General features: G+C 61.4%; 5 protein-coding genes across 5 annotated transcripts; 2 read left to right on the top strand and 3 right to left on the bottom strand.

Annotated features, from left to right (window-relative positions):
* Positions 1–366: 366 nt before the first annotated feature.
* Positions 367–1,764, top strand: F751_5583 (Protein RKD1; the record flags this gene model as incomplete). Its single annotated transcript, XM_011397438.1, has 3 exons — positions 367–443; positions 642–861; positions 1,171–1,764. 3 exons carry the CDS (start codon positions 367–369, stop codon positions 1,762–1,764), a joined length of 891 nt encoding a protein of 296 aa, XP_011395740.1.
* Positions 1,765–2,069: 305 nt separating this feature from the next.
* On the bottom strand, positions 2,070–6,037 carry F751_5584 (Cleavage and polyadenylation specificity factor subunit 2; the record flags this gene model as incomplete). The annotated part of the gene is made up of 12 exons (XM_011397439.1): positions 2,070–2,257; positions 2,384–2,462; positions 2,610–2,709; positions 2,802–2,917; positions 3,085–3,441; positions 3,667–3,834; positions 4,078–4,366; positions 4,591–4,701; positions 4,873–4,989; positions 5,174–5,291; positions 5,478–5,720; positions 5,869–6,037. 12 exons carry the CDS (start codon positions 6,035–6,037, stop codon positions 2,070–2,072), a joined length of 2,055 nt encoding a protein of 684 aa, XP_011395741.1.
* A 609-nt stretch (positions 6,038–6,646) lies between these two features.
* Positions 6,647–9,744, top strand: F751_5585 (Protein pelota; the record flags this gene model as incomplete). The annotated part of the gene is made up of 8 exons (XM_011397440.1): positions 6,647–6,753; positions 6,914–7,077; positions 7,711–7,872; positions 8,112–8,350; positions 8,654–8,750; positions 8,987–9,099; positions 9,230–9,443; positions 9,602–9,744. The coding sequence occupies 8 exons, from the start codon at positions 6,647–6,649 to the stop codon at positions 9,742–9,744; spliced, it is 1,239 nt and encodes a 412-aa protein (XP_011395742.1).
* Positions 9,745–9,866: 122 nt separating this feature from the next.
* Positions 9,867–12,091, bottom strand: F751_5586 (hypothetical protein; the record flags this gene model as incomplete). The annotated part of the gene is made up of 8 exons (XM_011397441.1): positions 9,867–10,029; positions 10,165–10,292; positions 10,419–10,592; positions 10,722–10,838; positions 11,062–11,144; positions 11,264–11,382; positions 11,524–11,708; positions 12,050–12,091. The coding sequence occupies 8 exons, from the start codon at positions 12,089–12,091 to the stop codon at positions 9,867–9,869; spliced, it is 1,011 nt and encodes a 336-aa protein (XP_011395743.1).
* An 806-nt stretch (positions 12,092–12,897) lies between these two features.
* On the bottom strand, positions 12,898–14,377 carry F751_5587 (PXMP2/4 family protein 2; the record flags this gene model as incomplete). Its single annotated transcript, XM_011397442.1, has 5 exons — positions 12,898–12,963; positions 13,110–13,318; positions 13,548–13,746; positions 13,951–14,135; positions 14,260–14,377. The coding sequence occupies 5 exons, from the start codon at positions 14,375–14,377 to the stop codon at positions 12,898–12,900; spliced, it is 777 nt and encodes a 258-aa protein (XP_011395744.1).
* Between the last annotated feature and the right edge of the window lie 604 nt (positions 14,378–14,981).

The following is a 14,981-nucleotide window of genomic DNA, read 5'->3' on the forward strand; positions in this document are numbered from 1 at the left end:
GCATTCAATTATGAATTGAACGCTGTCGACGACGACGTGACCCCCCCCCTCCGGCTGCGCGGACTGCCTCCGAGCCCGCTCAAAGAGATGCTCCAGACAGCTCTGACCTGATGCGATGTTGAACCCTCGCTAGGTCCACATGGGGCTGCGACCAATCCAATAATCACTGCTGCATGTTCTGTTGGTTCGTAAAACGTGCAACAGATTGCCTGAGGGGCCTCAGGCTCGCTGCAAGGCCGGCATGTCTGCGCAAGCATCATTTGTGACCACTCGTCTCCCTTCCTCCGTACTTCCGGAGGAGGGGGTCCGAACACTCCGAGATAATCTTTGAGTTTTGCGCTGCTCGGGGCGCTGCCCTGCATCGCCATGTCTGCCAAGCTTACCACACACAGCACTTGCTCTTCCGAGGGCGCGGAAGACGCCGTCCCTATGGTTTCCATCAGGTGCGCACGGTCTGCCCTCCTCAGCCAATGCTGAGGCGTTCTGGCAGGTCGTAAGGGGTTCGCATGCCGGCGAGCGGCCCGCCGCATGCACCAGCGGGCTCAAATTTCGGCGAGGGGTCGAGGTCGATCCTGGCTCAGCCGCCTGGCCTGATCCCTGCAAACCCCTGCCCCACCCACCCGACCCCCCTCCCCCCGCAGGACCCATCGGGGCAGCGGGGAGCGCCAGGTGACTCTGGAAGACCTCAAGCGTGTGGCACACCTCAGCCAGGAGCGTGCAGCAGCCGCCCTGAATGTGGGTAACACCCGCTTCAAGTCAGCCTGTAGGGAGCTGGGCATGCGGGGCTGGCCATACCGCAAGATCAAGTCGGTCCGGAGCCTGCTGTACGCCATCCAGAAGGAGCCAGACTCTGTGCACCCGGTGAGTCACATGACAAGCTGGGTAGCTGAGGTTCGTGAGGGCACGGGATTCAGGCTGCGCCACGTCAGGAAGCGCCACCCAAGGGTTGCGTTGATGCCGGGTGATGTCAGGTATGCCAAATGAGTAGTCAGTTCGTCAGGGCGAGATGCGGGGCTATGAAGCCACTCATTGCGTAGTACTGGGAGGATGAACATCTACTGGCATTGCTGTTGGACATTTTGCACCAGAAGAAAGTGCTCTCATTAAGCCCTTGCCTGCTGGCATGGGCAGCACATGATGATACGAGTATCTTCCCCAACCCAACCGCAGGACATCTGGCCTGCGATTCTCTGGCGTCTGGACCGGCTGGTCGACCACCACTTCCACAACCCCACCGAGCCCCTGACCGAGGAGTTCAAGGTGCTGCGCCAGGCGGCATACAAGCGGAGGCACGGCCAGAAGCGGAGGAGCGGCGACGGCGCCGCCGCCTGCTCCAGCTCCGAGCACTGCCTCGACGAGGACCTGGGTGCCGCGCTGCCTGCTGGGCATCTGCCGGTAGGCCAGGCCCCGTGCACGGGGTACCAGGCGTTCGAGGACTCGGCGCAGTCGCCATGCACCCCCCCCAACGCCAGGGAGAGGGCCCTGCGCAGGCTTGGACCCGCCGGCGAGGTCACGCAGGAGGGAGTGGCGGAGTCGGGGCCTGGGCCGCGTCCGGAGCCTCCCTCTGCCGACGCTTGTCCGCACGCCGGCCAAGGGGTGGCAGGGACACCGGTGTGTCAGCTGCTCCCTGCCGCCCTTCCTTCCCCATCAGCACCCGACCTGTGGTGCTCGCTGACGTGGACCAGCGGCCTGGAGTTTGCACCTGTGCCCGACGAGGCCCGTGAGGATCTGGAGGATGTGTACGCTCAGACCGCATCCTCCTGACATCCTCTGAGAGTTGACTCGCAGCTTACGAGGCAGGGACCTGTACTGCCCACCACCTCAATTGATGCACAGCGCGGAACCATCCCACCCGCCCTGCCTTGTATCACTTCCCCCAAATCGCGAATCTTGATGCTATGCAGCAACCCCATAGGCTACTGTCTTGTGCCTACTCTTGCCACGATGTCTCGACCCCTGCAGCATTGCTGTGGCGCCGCAGGTGCCCCCACTCACTTGCACCGTGCAACATCAGGTGGAGGAGGTTTTGCACAGGCCAATAGCCACAGGTACCTGCTCTCCCGACCGTGTCAGCAGACGTGGTACTGCGCATATATGACCTGCTGCACGCGGTGGTACTGCTCGGACAGGGGGCCCTCCAGGCTCAGCCCCGCGCCCTCCCCCTCCGACCGCCTGATGACCAGGGGCCCCTCGCAGTACAGCGCGCCGCCGGAGAATTCGGCCGGGATGGAAGCTTTCAGCAGCGCCTTGCGCACCTCTGCAAAAGGGGTGGAGCGGTTGCGGTCAGGCAAGTGGTATGAAGGGGGTTGTTGCTATGCAATCTGGCCAGGCAATTCAATCGATGCAGTCGCTTGGGGTCGGAATGGCAGCCACAGCGCCACACCTGACAGCTTTACATCGCCGATGAATACACCTCCAAGTGTCGCATGCTGTGCCTCGTCCTCCGCAGGCTCCAGCAACCCCTGCTCGTGTGGTGGGTTGGCAAGGAGTGGGAGCCTGGCGCTGCCCCATCAGCGCCTCTGGCCTACAGCACCACACCCGAGAAGACTATGCCAGCAAAGACCCTCCCATCAGGGTTATATTCTCATCAGCAGCCCTCGTTAACTCACCGGGTCGGCGGCACTCCGGCGCGCCCGCAGCCATGCCAGCTTGCACCCGCTAACGGCGTGCGTTTCCAGGGAAGCCACCAGGCGCCCCTCCATCTCCACCCTGCACGAGGCGGGTCACTGGCTGTGGGGCGGCACAAGGAAGGGCAGAAAGGGTATCCAGCGGGAGCATCCCTGGCCCTGCACGCCACTCACCGGACGCTGGGCGCACAGGGGATGTCCAGGTTCTCCCCGGGGCTCAGGGGCCCATGTATTTTGCCGTGTAGGGGCGCCAAGTCGTCCACCATCTGCCGTTTCAGCGTCTCCAGGGCCTGCGGGGTCGAGAAAGAGGGGCATGGGTCACAAGCAGCCAGACTGCCAGGGAAAAACAGCCATGCGCCTTGCTCCCCTGCAGTAAACTGACCAGCCAGCTGTTTCCAAGCTCCTTCCAATGCACCTGCCCCCGGAGGAATATGAAAGGCACACAGCCGCACCCCACCTGCCGCCCGCTCTCGGTCTGGGCCCGGCCCAGCAGGGCGCAGTGGCGGGGCGCCACCTGGCCGACGATGGTGCGCAGGGAGCGCCCGTCCACCAGGCCTTCGTAGTCAAAGGCCAGGACCAGGGCCCTGAGGTTGAAGGAGGCGTCCTCCTCCACGACCTTGGTGGGCGGGGGCGGGCCGGGGGCGGCCCCCTCGGCGCCGGCGTCCGCGGCGGCGGGGGCGACCCCCGCACCGGGGTCCCAGGTTCCCGGCCCCGAGGCCACGTCCTCCTCAAAGACCACGGAGGTGTCGATGGTGCCATACGCGTCTCGTGCCTCTGGCTTCTCCGGAAAGGGGAACATGGGTGAGCAGCAGCCCTGCAAGGAGCACACGAGCGTGTGAAGCAAGGGATGACTGCTTGATCTGTGGGCGAGTGGATGCAGCAGAGGCTGGCGGACGTTGGAGCCTGCCGGGGCACAGAGATGTGCCCTGCCCTGCCCTCCATGGCTGCAACGGACCTGCCTGATCACTTGCAGGGCCCCCGAGTCCCGAACAGCTCCTCATCCAGGGAGCCTCCACCTGCCAACCCCCTTCGGCCCCACCTCCGGCACCGCGAATCCGTCCACCAGGCACGCATGCCGCGCGGCAAGGGCCCCCGCGCCCTCGGTCCGCTGCTGCGCCTGCTCGGGCGCCCCCGCCACGCCGATGGTCCCCGTGTTGGCCCGCTGGGGCTGCTGCTCGGCCGTGAAGTCAGCGGCCAACTCCAACGCCTGGGCCGCAGCGTCGGGCGCCTCAAACCCTTCATTGGCCTCAGGCAACGCCTCGGCCAGCGTCGCATCTTCGACCACATCCTCGCCCGCCTCCCCGGCCGCCGCGGCCAGCGCGGCCGCCAGCTCCTCGCCCTCCAGTGGCACCCGGCGGCCGAGCACCAGGCGCACGAGCTCGCCGCGCCCCGCACGCGCCAGCGCGCGCGCCAGCGAGCGCCGGCCCGCCGCGACCCAGGGCAGGACGACCGTGCTGCGCTCGGCGGCGCCCCAGGCGGCCAGCAGCTCGCGCGCGCCCCCCGCACCCAGGTCCCCCAGGCTGGCCAGCACCGCTTTGGGCCCGGGGCCCATGCGCGCCAGTGCGGCGGCGTCGGCGCAGGGCCGCACATGGCGCAGGAGGTATGGATTGTCCTGCAGCCGGCCGCCGTGCCAGCACAGCGACTCGCTCATCCACTCCGTCTGCGTCTTGGCAAATTCCAGGGTGCTGGCGCCCATGGAGCTCAGCCAGGCAAGGGAATAGGGCAGGTGGTGCTGGGCCCTGGAGAACAGGAGTGAGGGGGTCAGGGGCCGAGGGGTGAGGCGGTGGATCTGTATTGAGGATTGGTTGTGATGGGCAGGAGAGCGCGCCGGGGGGGGGCTGCCGGGGATTAGGGTGTGTGGCAAAGCCTGCCTTGAGTTTGGAATTCCAGAGCAAGGGCACCCAGGACTCCGCATCCCAAAATCCCCGGCACCATCCCCCCGCAACCCCCGCATCACCCTCACCAGTGGTGTTCCAGGAGCAGGAGCAGTTCAAGGACTCGGCCGGCGGCGTCCACGGGGATGAGGACATTGCCTTCTGAGCGCAGTGTGGCCACGACAGCTTCCAAAAAGTCGCTGGAAAAGGGTGGGCAGCAGAGAAGCGTGGGTCTACGCGTGAGCAGCCAGCTAAGCCTGCCAGACTGGGGAGCTTGAGTGCTTTGCCAGGATTGCCCTCCCTTGGATTCACCCCGGTCTATTCATTCCACGCGCCCCCCCCCCCCCCGCCTCCTCCATGCGTCCACGCACGCATTCTGGGTCGCGCTAGGAGCCGCCGTCACCGCAGCGTTTGCCCCGTCCACGATGAGCAGGGCGGGGCGGGAGACAATGCCCGGCAGCTGCGCCCCCGCCAGGTGCCGTTCCTTCCTGAGACAGGAGGAGGATGTATTGTGTCGGAGTGGGCGCTTGAGAGTTTGAATACCAGCCGAACATTGAGCAGTGGGGCCAGAGGGCGGTAAGGACTGGCAGGCGATGCTTTGCTCGGCACGGCGAGGGGAGAGGTTCTACAACCATTGTTGATCCATAATTCATGGACCAAGCATGCCATCACCTGTGGTTGAAGCCCACCGCATACACGATGTCCTCGTTGCTCCACTGGATGTGCCAGATGGCGCCGCCCAGCCGGTGGCCGGCCGGGTGTGCCACGATCCTCACCGGAGTGTCCCTGACTGCGATGCAGATGCATTTAATTGTAAGCCCATGGTGCGATGGATCCCTTGAAGAATATGGCATAATGTGCAAGGTTTGTGCAGGCTTCCCTGCCATCATTCCATGCGAGGAACAACCATGCTCACACAAGCACCCACCGAGCCTGCTCACTCCCCCGCCACATCAGCTCTTCCCACACTGCTCACCGACAAAGGAGCAGTGCTGGAGGTAGTTCAGCGTTGTCATCCCATCGAATGCCGCGTCGATGTGGTCCAGCGAGAACGCCGTGAACTCCGAGCAGCCGGACCGGACCAGGCACTCCTCGTACAGCTCCATCTGCCCCATCTTGTGGGCGGCCCCAGTGATGTACACGGGCAGAGTCCGGTCACCCTGGCCCAGCAGGGCAGGGAGCGCACCCAGGTGCGCCACATCAGCGTGGCTGACAAGGACTGCGGGCAGGGAGTGTGGTGGGCAGGGGTAGGGAAGAGGCGACCTTAAGAATCCATTGCAGACTGCCAGGGTGTTCATGGGTGGGGTACACAGCAACGCATAGGTGTTGCGCCAAATGTTTCGCTCCCATCCACTCCTTCAACTGACCAGCATCGATGCTGGGCAGGGCTGACCTCAGCTCAGCAAGGTCCTCCTCCAGGTACTCCGTGGTCCAGCCCGCATCCAGCAGCAATGTCACGTCGCCTAGTCGCAGGATGTGGGCGAGGGGGGTCTCGCCACATGCTGTGAAGCAGGGCTGAAGGGAGATGCGCTGCATCGCACCCCCTCAGCTGTGCATTGTGAGCGGCATAGCCAAGTCCGTAGCAGGCTAACGCTCGGCCGGTTTACGCGTGCTGCATCAGATCACAAGCGCATATATCCTTCAAGTAGCAGCCTATGAACTACAACCGCATGTGGCGATAGGGAGGCGAATCGTGTCTCGAATTAGGCACATAAGTGAGTACGGGTGCCCGGTGTTGCAACCCAGGGCGCGAAGTCTTTCGACATTCAACCAGAGGTGTGATCACACCATTTATGCTTCACCATAGTGGGTTACATGATGTCAATCAGAATGCTTCACTGAATTTATCTTCGGGAACTTAGTGTAGCGATCGACCTACATATCCCCAGGCTTCCTGTCTCGACAAGCGAAAGCGGTCGGTCAACATACGGTCTCGACCTACTATGCGGAACGAGGAGGATGAGGTTCCCTGGCGACCCCTGGCCTGGTCCATAGGGCTCTTCGTAGCAGGTAGCTGATGCACCCGATCTCTCGCTGACAGAAAGACACAGCAAGGCGGGGGTGCGTGTGTCTTGCAAAGGATCCTGGGAGAGTTGCAGCTCTCCCTGCGCAACCCCACTGCCTGCATTTCACGCAGGCCTCGCGATGTTCATAGCCGGCATAGTGCTTCTGAATACCGAGGGCACGAGCGCATTCATCGCACTCATCTGCCTGGGTGCGCTGGCTTTCATCCCTGGCGCCTATTACTGTCGGTGAGTGCAGTTTCGAGTGCCTGAGATAATCGGGCTCTGCCACAGAACTCTTGGTTCTGTTCCACCTAATCTGATGGTGTGTCTCATCCGCACCTGACACAGGATGGCATACCTCATTCACACCAAGAAGGGGTACACATCCTGGGCAGACTTTCCACAGTTTCAACAGTGGAACTGAGGATGAGGTGTCCATGAAGTACCAGCACAAGAATGCATGTTTAGAAGGGATAATGAACATCCCCTTGGCCATGCCTGGGCACTCTGAGGCCCTTGCTGCAGTCATGCTCTGGAAATTGGAGGCCCTTGTGGTTCATTACGAGATTCGTGAGCCCACCGTTGCTTGTATGTGCTTGTCATAAGTCTGAACTACCTAATCAGAGCCTGCAAATGTCGTAATGTTACCCAATTTTTGTGCCCTGCGTGGAAGATCGCGACAGCTTGTTCAAAGCTGACCTGCTGTCATCTCGGTGCAAGGTGCTTAGGAAGCTGCGCGCGCAAGGTGGTAGTAAGCTCGCGGTCAAGGTGCACAGCTCCTGCAACTCATGCATCAGTCTGTCTGTACAAATGCTGTCACGCTGCATGCGCAGATGTCCTCGGGCGGCTCAGCACAGCCACCGTCGACCGTCTCTCCGAGGGGACCCGAGGCTGACAGCGTCAGGGGCGGAGCACTGCTAGTGACCTGGGTCGCGGCCAACAGCGTCGGCCTCCGGCTGGAACTTGGGTTCCATATACGATGAAGTTTGTTTCCAAGAAATTTTCGAAAAATGGACCCGGAAGCGTCAAGCTCATCCCTGAAGATGGTGGGTGTGCTTGGATCTGCATGGGCAGTGATTGTGTGGAAAATTACAGCCCCGGCCCAAGGAATTGCATGCTGGTGCATGTAAGATGAGGACCTGCAGGGAGCTTGTGAACTTCTCAAATGACAGATCACCATGTCATTTCGACCCATCCAAGCAGGCGAGGACCTCTGGCATGTCTTTAACCTTGTGCGGACGGGGGACAAGGTGGCGGCCACAACCTACCGCAAGGTCCAGCGGGACACGGGGATGGGCACAGACAGCGAGCGCATCAAGCTCAGGCTCATGATCCAGGTGGAGGACATCGACTACGATGCAGCAGGTAGGTGTGGGGTGTGGGGCGTAGGGTGGGGGTCCGGGGGGTAGCAGAGCGCCAGCAGCGCTGTGCCGCTTGCCTTGAATTGGTTTGTAGGGGGACGGGCTCCTGCATGCAGCGAGTCCATCCACCTGCTAGACACACCGCTCTCACCCCGCACGCTTTGGTTCTGCTACGAACACACTGCTCAGCTCAATGCATCGCCCCCCCTCTCCCCCCCTCCCCACCCCCCGACACACACGCAGGGGAGGAGATCCGGCTGAAGGGCAGGAACCTGACGGAGAATGAGCACGTGAAGCTGGGCGCCTACCACACGCTGGAGCTGCGGCGCCAGGCAGCCTTCACCCTGGAGAAGGAGGTGTGGGACGGCGTGGACCTGGACCGCATCGCCGCCGCCTCAGACCCCGCCGCCTCGGCCGACCTGGCCGTGCTGCTGGTGGGGGAGGGTCTGGCTAACCTGTCCCTGGTGGGGGCCAACGCCACAGTCCTGCGCGCTCGGGTGGAGACCAGCATGCCCAGGAAGAAAGGGGCGGCGGCCGCGGGGCGGGACAAGGCGGTGCACACCTTCCAGAGCAGGGTGTACCAGGTGCCGCGGGTTGCGAGGGTGTTGCCGGCGTGCCAGGGGCTGGGGTGGGCATGCTGGGGATGCATGTGTGTTGCAGGGTACTGCGTGCTGGCTGGCTGGCTGCGGAGGACTGCGTGCATGCTAGCAACATTAGTTATATCCCGGCGGCCTTCCCTCTCCCTTACTTGCAACAAACCTTCCTCCTCGCATCAACTTCACCAGGCAGTACTGCAGCATGTCGACTGGGATGTGGTCAAGTGCTTGGTGGTGGCCGGCCCCGGTTTCGTAAAGGACCAGTTCCTGGAGTTCCTCTTTGCAGGTGGGGTGCTGTGAGGGTCTGAGGGGGGAATCTGGGGCATGCTCTCAGTGGTATCGAGCAGCTTGAGGTGTGGGTCGGGGAGCAGCTGCATTGCAGAGGTAATGTACCCTGTGCTTGATCTCCGAGTAGAGTATGACTATCAAAGCCACCTGCTTTTGCCTTGTGTCATCTGAAGCTGCTGCGGTGTGAACAAAAAGGATCACAACTGGAATCCAATCCTGTCCTCCCTGTTGCAGAGGCGCAGCGGAGGGAGGACAAGGTACTGATGGCGGCCCGCTCCAAGATCGTGGTGGCCCCGGCCTCCACCGCCTTCCAGCACTCGCTGAAGGAGGTCCTGGCGGTGCCGGCGGTCGCGGCCCAGATCAAGGCGCGTGGGAACATGGGATGCCAGGGGTTCGCTCTTGCCAGGCACCCAGGAGCGTGTTTTCACACCCATGCACCCCTCGCCCACCACCTCCCCCGTGTCCCTCCCACCCCAGGACACCAAGGCCGCCAAGGAGGTGGCAGCCATGGCCGACTTCTACGCCATGATGTCCAGCGACCCCGCGCGCGCTTTCTATGGGCCAGGCCACGTCTGGGCGGCGCACGAGGTGGGTGCCATCGCCACGCTGCTCATCTCCGAGGGCCTCTTCCGCACCAGCGACGTGGCGGCACGAAGAAAGTATGTCGCGCTGGTGGACGAAGTCGCGGCAGGTGAGGCCGGATGGGGGCGGGGGGGGGGGGGGGCGGCGTCCCCACTGGCTCCGTGTCTGGCATGTGAAAGGTACATCGTTGACTGTAGGACGCCAAGCAAGAAACCCCAGTCCAAATGCTGTCCTCCACCCGATTCCCCCTTCCCTGCACTTGCCCAGGTGGCGGCCAGGTCATGCTGTTCTCGGACATGCATGGCTCAGGCCAGCAGCTGCAGGCGCTGACCGGCCTGGCGGCCATCCTGAGGTTCCCCCTTCCCGAGCTAGAGGACACCCTCATGGACGAGGGTGTGGCTGTCATCTGAACCCAGCATGGTGTCCTGGGGGCCAACGCCTCCTCTCTGACTCGTTCCTTGTACAGACTCACCATTTTCGCTACAATGGCTGGATTCCAGGTCCGGGCCGGGCAATGCACTCCACAAGGCGCTCATGCGCCCTTTCCCTTGGCGAGGTACTCGGTGAGGGCGCCCTCCACGCTCTGCCTCACGATGCAGTTGATCTCGGCCTCCTTGCACAGCTCCAGGAGATCCTCCTCGCTCTCCTCGTCGCCACCGGTCAACAGGATGGCTGCCGTCGAGGCCGGCTCATACCTGGGAGGATGAGGGAGGATGGGCCCGTGAGGCGAGTGCGAGGGTTTCTTGCGCGACGGCATCTTCATGCCAGGGCCATGCAAGGCGGCAGCCAGGCATGGTGACCATGTGCTCCTCCCCTTTCAGCCAGCGCACTCGAGCGTGTCGTCGTCGTCAAACATGTCTGCAAAGCTGTCCCGAGTGGCGGTGACCACTTTGACCCCAGTTGCCTCCTCCCACGCCTCATACTCCTCAGCATACGTCAGGGCCGCCTGCGTCCGCGCCTGGCGTGTGAGAGGAAAGGGTGAGGCTGGGGGTTCTGCCTTGGACATCCAAGTACCTTGCGCTGCCCTCCCTGCTTCTACCTGCTGGTGACCCATGGGCCTCAGTCTATACCCACCCCTCCCTACCCGATAGTAGAGCCGCTTCTCCCCCGTGCGCATGCGCAGGTTCAGCCCGCACACGTCCGAGGAGGCCAGGAGGAGGGCCTTGGCGGTGGCGATCCCACTGCCCTGGGCAAAGATGACCACCGTGGGGTGCTGGAATATCCCGAGCAGGCTGCCTCGCAGGTCGAGACCCGACCCCTGTGGCGAGAAGGGGTGAAAGAAAGGATAGGGTGGCGCAGATGATAAGGGAGTGGGATGCCCCTTCCGATGAAGAGGCACCTGCACAGCCGGCATGCGTTGGGCCTCTCATGCAGCACTCTGCCTCACCTTGAAAGGACCTATCTCGAGGGTGTCCTCTGCTGACAGCTTGTAGATGTCAGGGTACTCTTCACTGCTGACAAACAGTGACAGCTCTGCTGTGACAGATGTCAGCTCCCTGGCAGTCTGCAATTTGGCAAGGGGAGAATCTCGAGGTACAGGCATGTATGGATTTCTGCATTGCATTCTGGTCAAAATCGACTCAGACCTACAGGAAAGACACGAGGTAAATTAAAGGCTCCTGGGCTCACACACTTCGATCGCCTCCAGCCCTGGCGGGCTCTCCCATGGCTCTCATCTTCCCAAGACACTCAACCCCCTGGTCATATGGAGGCCGCAACCAAATCACCTTTGTCTCCTCCGCGTAAAGATCTCCTCGCACTGTGAGCAGCACCTCCCTCAGCAGGGATTGAGGAAAGGGCGGACTGGACACTGCAGGCAGGGATTGAGAAGGGAGGGCTCTGATCTGAATGCACTGGACTTCCTGGTGAATCTGCAGCGCGGCACATAAGGAGAGGGGCGCCAGTCCCTGCACAAGCCGGGCAGCGCACCTGGAACCTCCTGCTCGGTGCCGCTGTTGATCCTGACACAGGCCCGCTGGCCGACATGCTTGTATGCATTACGGAGGGGAATGCGCTCCCGGCTGATCTCCACCCCGACCACCACCTCCCTGGGAGGAGGAGTAGCGAGTGATTGGTACTCTTTGTTCATCATGCACCATGGATGGCCGGGGAGATGGGAGCTCCGCCAAAGCCACAGTCCAGGCAGACTCCCTTCTGGTCTCATCCCTCAACCAGCCCCACCGCGTCACCTGATGGTGGGAGTCAGCTGCTTGTAGCGCAGGAAGGAGCCCGCGACCCAGTCCGGCTGATCGTCCGCCGCAAAGCGTGCCGCATACCACTGATCCCGCTCTGCATACTGCCACAGATCTTCCTCTTCTGCGACCTCAGTCTGGGGCTCCTTGGCAGAGGCAGCGCGCGTGATGCTCCACCGCGCCTGGGCGCTTGGGGTGCGGTAGCTCAGGGCGGGCTTGCATCTGCACTGACAAAGGAAACTCAAACAGTTAACAGTGTTTATTAAAGGAGCTGGATGCCTTGTGTTCTGTGGCCCGGCTATCGGAGCATTGTCAATTCGGAGGTTGAGTGCCGGTCTCTTCTTTCATGCATGCATCTTGCGAGCAGGACTTACCTGGAGACAGTGTGCGCCGGACGAGCAATCGGAAGGGCACCCCGCTCAGCTGAAATTACAGCCATCTGCACATGGTGCATGTACAACGTCAGTGTATTCGAGGAGCTCAGGACTCTGACGCGCATAAAGCTCCTGGTCATGGACCTCACCGATCTCGATAGCTGCATGGAGCTCATCCCCTTTGCAAACATGATGGCGACCCTGTCAAATTTCGACAAGGTACGCCCGAGAAAAAGGTTATATACAATGGATATGCTCTTGTATCTGCACGCGCTCGTGTCTGAGTGACCAGTGCATGGAAAGTCCACTTCCGTAATTGGCTGTGGTAAGCAGGGCGATATCTTTCGGATTTGAGGGTGGCGAGGACAGCCAGACTGTGACCAATGCATTCTGGTCAACACTCCACTTGCAAAATTGGGAAGAATGTTCCTCACGAGACTTATGAGCTTTTCCTACAAGAGGCTTTCGGGTACCGGCGATGCTTTCAAGGTGGAATAAGTGCTATTACAACGACTTCAACGTCTGCCATGGGGCATCAGAGTTGTCTTTTGCCAGGTCTACAGCGAAGGGAGTCTCCAGTTCCCATTGAGGCGTTAGGTCTGCATGTCCAGTGTCTTTGGTACGCGAGCCCGAGAGCAGGGCAGTTTTTTGTCAATAGTTATCAACATCGTCACCCTCTTACCTTGCCATCTACTCATGCTCTTTCGCTCTTTTTGAAACACATGAGCTTGTGAATTCCCACATGGAATGATTACATTCGCATTTACTGCAACCCACCTGATTCGACCTCAAGCTGGTATGCCATCTACTGATTTGTTTTACATGTGATGGGTGACATGAGGCAATTTCCATGTGATGTTGGGAAATGCATGTGCGACGCCAAGGATCACCATTGGCATGCCGAGCTGCTCAAAATTTGGGCTCCCAGATCTGTCAAAACGCAGCATGGATCTATGCTGGGCTTGCCAAGGTTCCTTCCACACCATGAAACGTGGGGTCAGTTGTGACTCGCGTACGATAGGTACACGTTCCACACCAGAGCAACGCAGTTGGCCGCCAGCACCTGCGTGTCAGCAAACTTGTGGCATAATCGACTTCTTATGCTCTAGTCCTGTGCAGGCAACTACCAGTGCCGCCAGTGCGATCACAGTCCCACCCTTATCACGTGTCCCCCTGTGCCCACCCAAAATCCGCCCTTCCGTCCCGCACCTGGAACTGCGCAGGGATGTAGCCAAAGTTGAGGAACTGGAAGGGCACCCAGAGAGCCCAGTTGCTGCGCACGATGGAGAAGAGGTCCCGTCGCAGCTTGGGCCCGACCTGCTCACCGTGTCCCTCCAGCACCATTACCGCCGCCACCACCGAGCCAATGAAGAAGGGGGCGGCGACAAACTGGTCCAGCACCATGCGCATGAGGCCGGCTGGGAGGAGGGGAGGGAAGGGAGGGGAAGGTCAGAAAGGGGCTTCTGAGGAGTGGGCCAATGGGGAAAGGGACAGGCTACGCGTGGATGTGCCAGGTCAGCAGCTGCAGAGCCTCCCCCAGGCCCACGAGCAGCATGCCATGGAAAGCGCGGCGCAAGCACTGGAATTTACACAACTCAACAAGATCCCTGCCCCCCCAGCCAACCACACAGCCACCCCCGCACACACCCTTGGGGCCGGTGCTGGTGACCACCCTGCCCAGCACGCCATACCAGGCGTGGAGCATGGGTCCGATCATCGCCACGCCGAGGAAAGCGAAGATGGCGAGGCGCTTGAAGTCAAAGTCGCGGTGTTTGTCCACCGTCACCTGCGCCAGAACGTCGCCCAAGCCATTTAGCACGCCGGCGGTGACCGACTTGGTCAGCAGCTGTGGGACAGGGGAGGAAGGGAGGGAGCAGGTGGGAAGGAGGGGGTGACGTGTGGAGGTCCAGCAGGGAATGAGTGGAAGAGCGGCAGAGCAGTGTTGACGCGATGGGTTGGATGGAGCGTGCAGAAAGCAGGCGCGCCAGACTTCCAGACAGCACCCGGTGCCGAGATCGCTCATAAACATGTCCATTCTGTCTCAACCCACCGGCTTCTTGGCGAGGAGGGTGGTGTAGGCGGCCCAGAGCCCTGCAGCTCCCGATCTCCCACTGCCCCCGCCGCTGCCGCCACTGTAGCCTCGCAGGGCGCCGGCGCCCCCACCAGACCCGCCGCCAGAATCGAAGCAGGTGGTGTTTGGGTTGCGCGGCGCCAGCGGCTTTCGTCCCAACCTTGCTGCGGAAAGAATGCGCAGGTTATGGTGGGTGCGAAGTTTGTGAGGCGCGCATTGAACAAACTTGTTCAGCACATGCGCTACGTTGCCCCTTGTGGATGCCCTGCACCCCTCCACTCTCCCTACCAGAGGGGCCCGGGCCGACGGGCTTGCGGAACAGTCGGGAGCCGAAGACGGCATTGTTACTTGGGCCAGGGAGGCTGACTCTGCCGGCAGGGCCCAGCAATCCGGCGGTCACGACCATGTCCACGAGCTTGCAACCTCGTCGGAGGCTTTGCAGCATAGGAGGGGCCCCGGTTCTTCACGACGCCTGCATGGGACCGAGGCTGCGGGTCGTCGTCAGGCGTATGCAACGGGGTATCGAATCGGTGCTGCGGTGGAACTCACGTGTGCCAGATTCGATTTGGGGATTGGGTACCCAGCCGCTCCCTGTGGATCGGACAGCCACCCCGGCACCTGTGCCGAATGGGGGCTCTCGACTTGACGAGGCGGTCCGATGAGAGTGACGATGAGCACGCGTCGGTGATGAGACTTTCGGATGTTTATTTCTCGAGACAGGAACTAAACAGGCGAGCCGCAGGAAAAATCATCGGGGGAGCAGAAGGGTGGGGTCTCAGATAAAATTCAGAGTACCGTTCGCTGTGGCTCCAGAGAGAAGCTGAAAGTATTGCAAGATTCAGTTGCTGGAGCTGCTCTCACTGAGCTGTGAGTACACGACATCCACACTCGATCTCAACGAATCGAAAGCCGTCTGAATCTGCAACAAGCTGGGAGTGTCTTTATTTGAGGAGAAATGGCATTCGCCATTACGTAACATGAGTTTGTGACTTTTTACCTCGATTCTCGCC

This window comes from Auxenochlorella protothecoides (genome assembly GCF_000733215.1).
Source record: "Auxenochlorella protothecoides strain 0710 unplaced genomic scaffold scaffold65, whole genome shotgun sequence".
Taxonomy (NCBI): Eukaryota; Viridiplantae; Chlorophyta; class Trebouxiophyceae; order Chlorellales; family Chlorellaceae; genus Auxenochlorella; species Auxenochlorella protothecoides.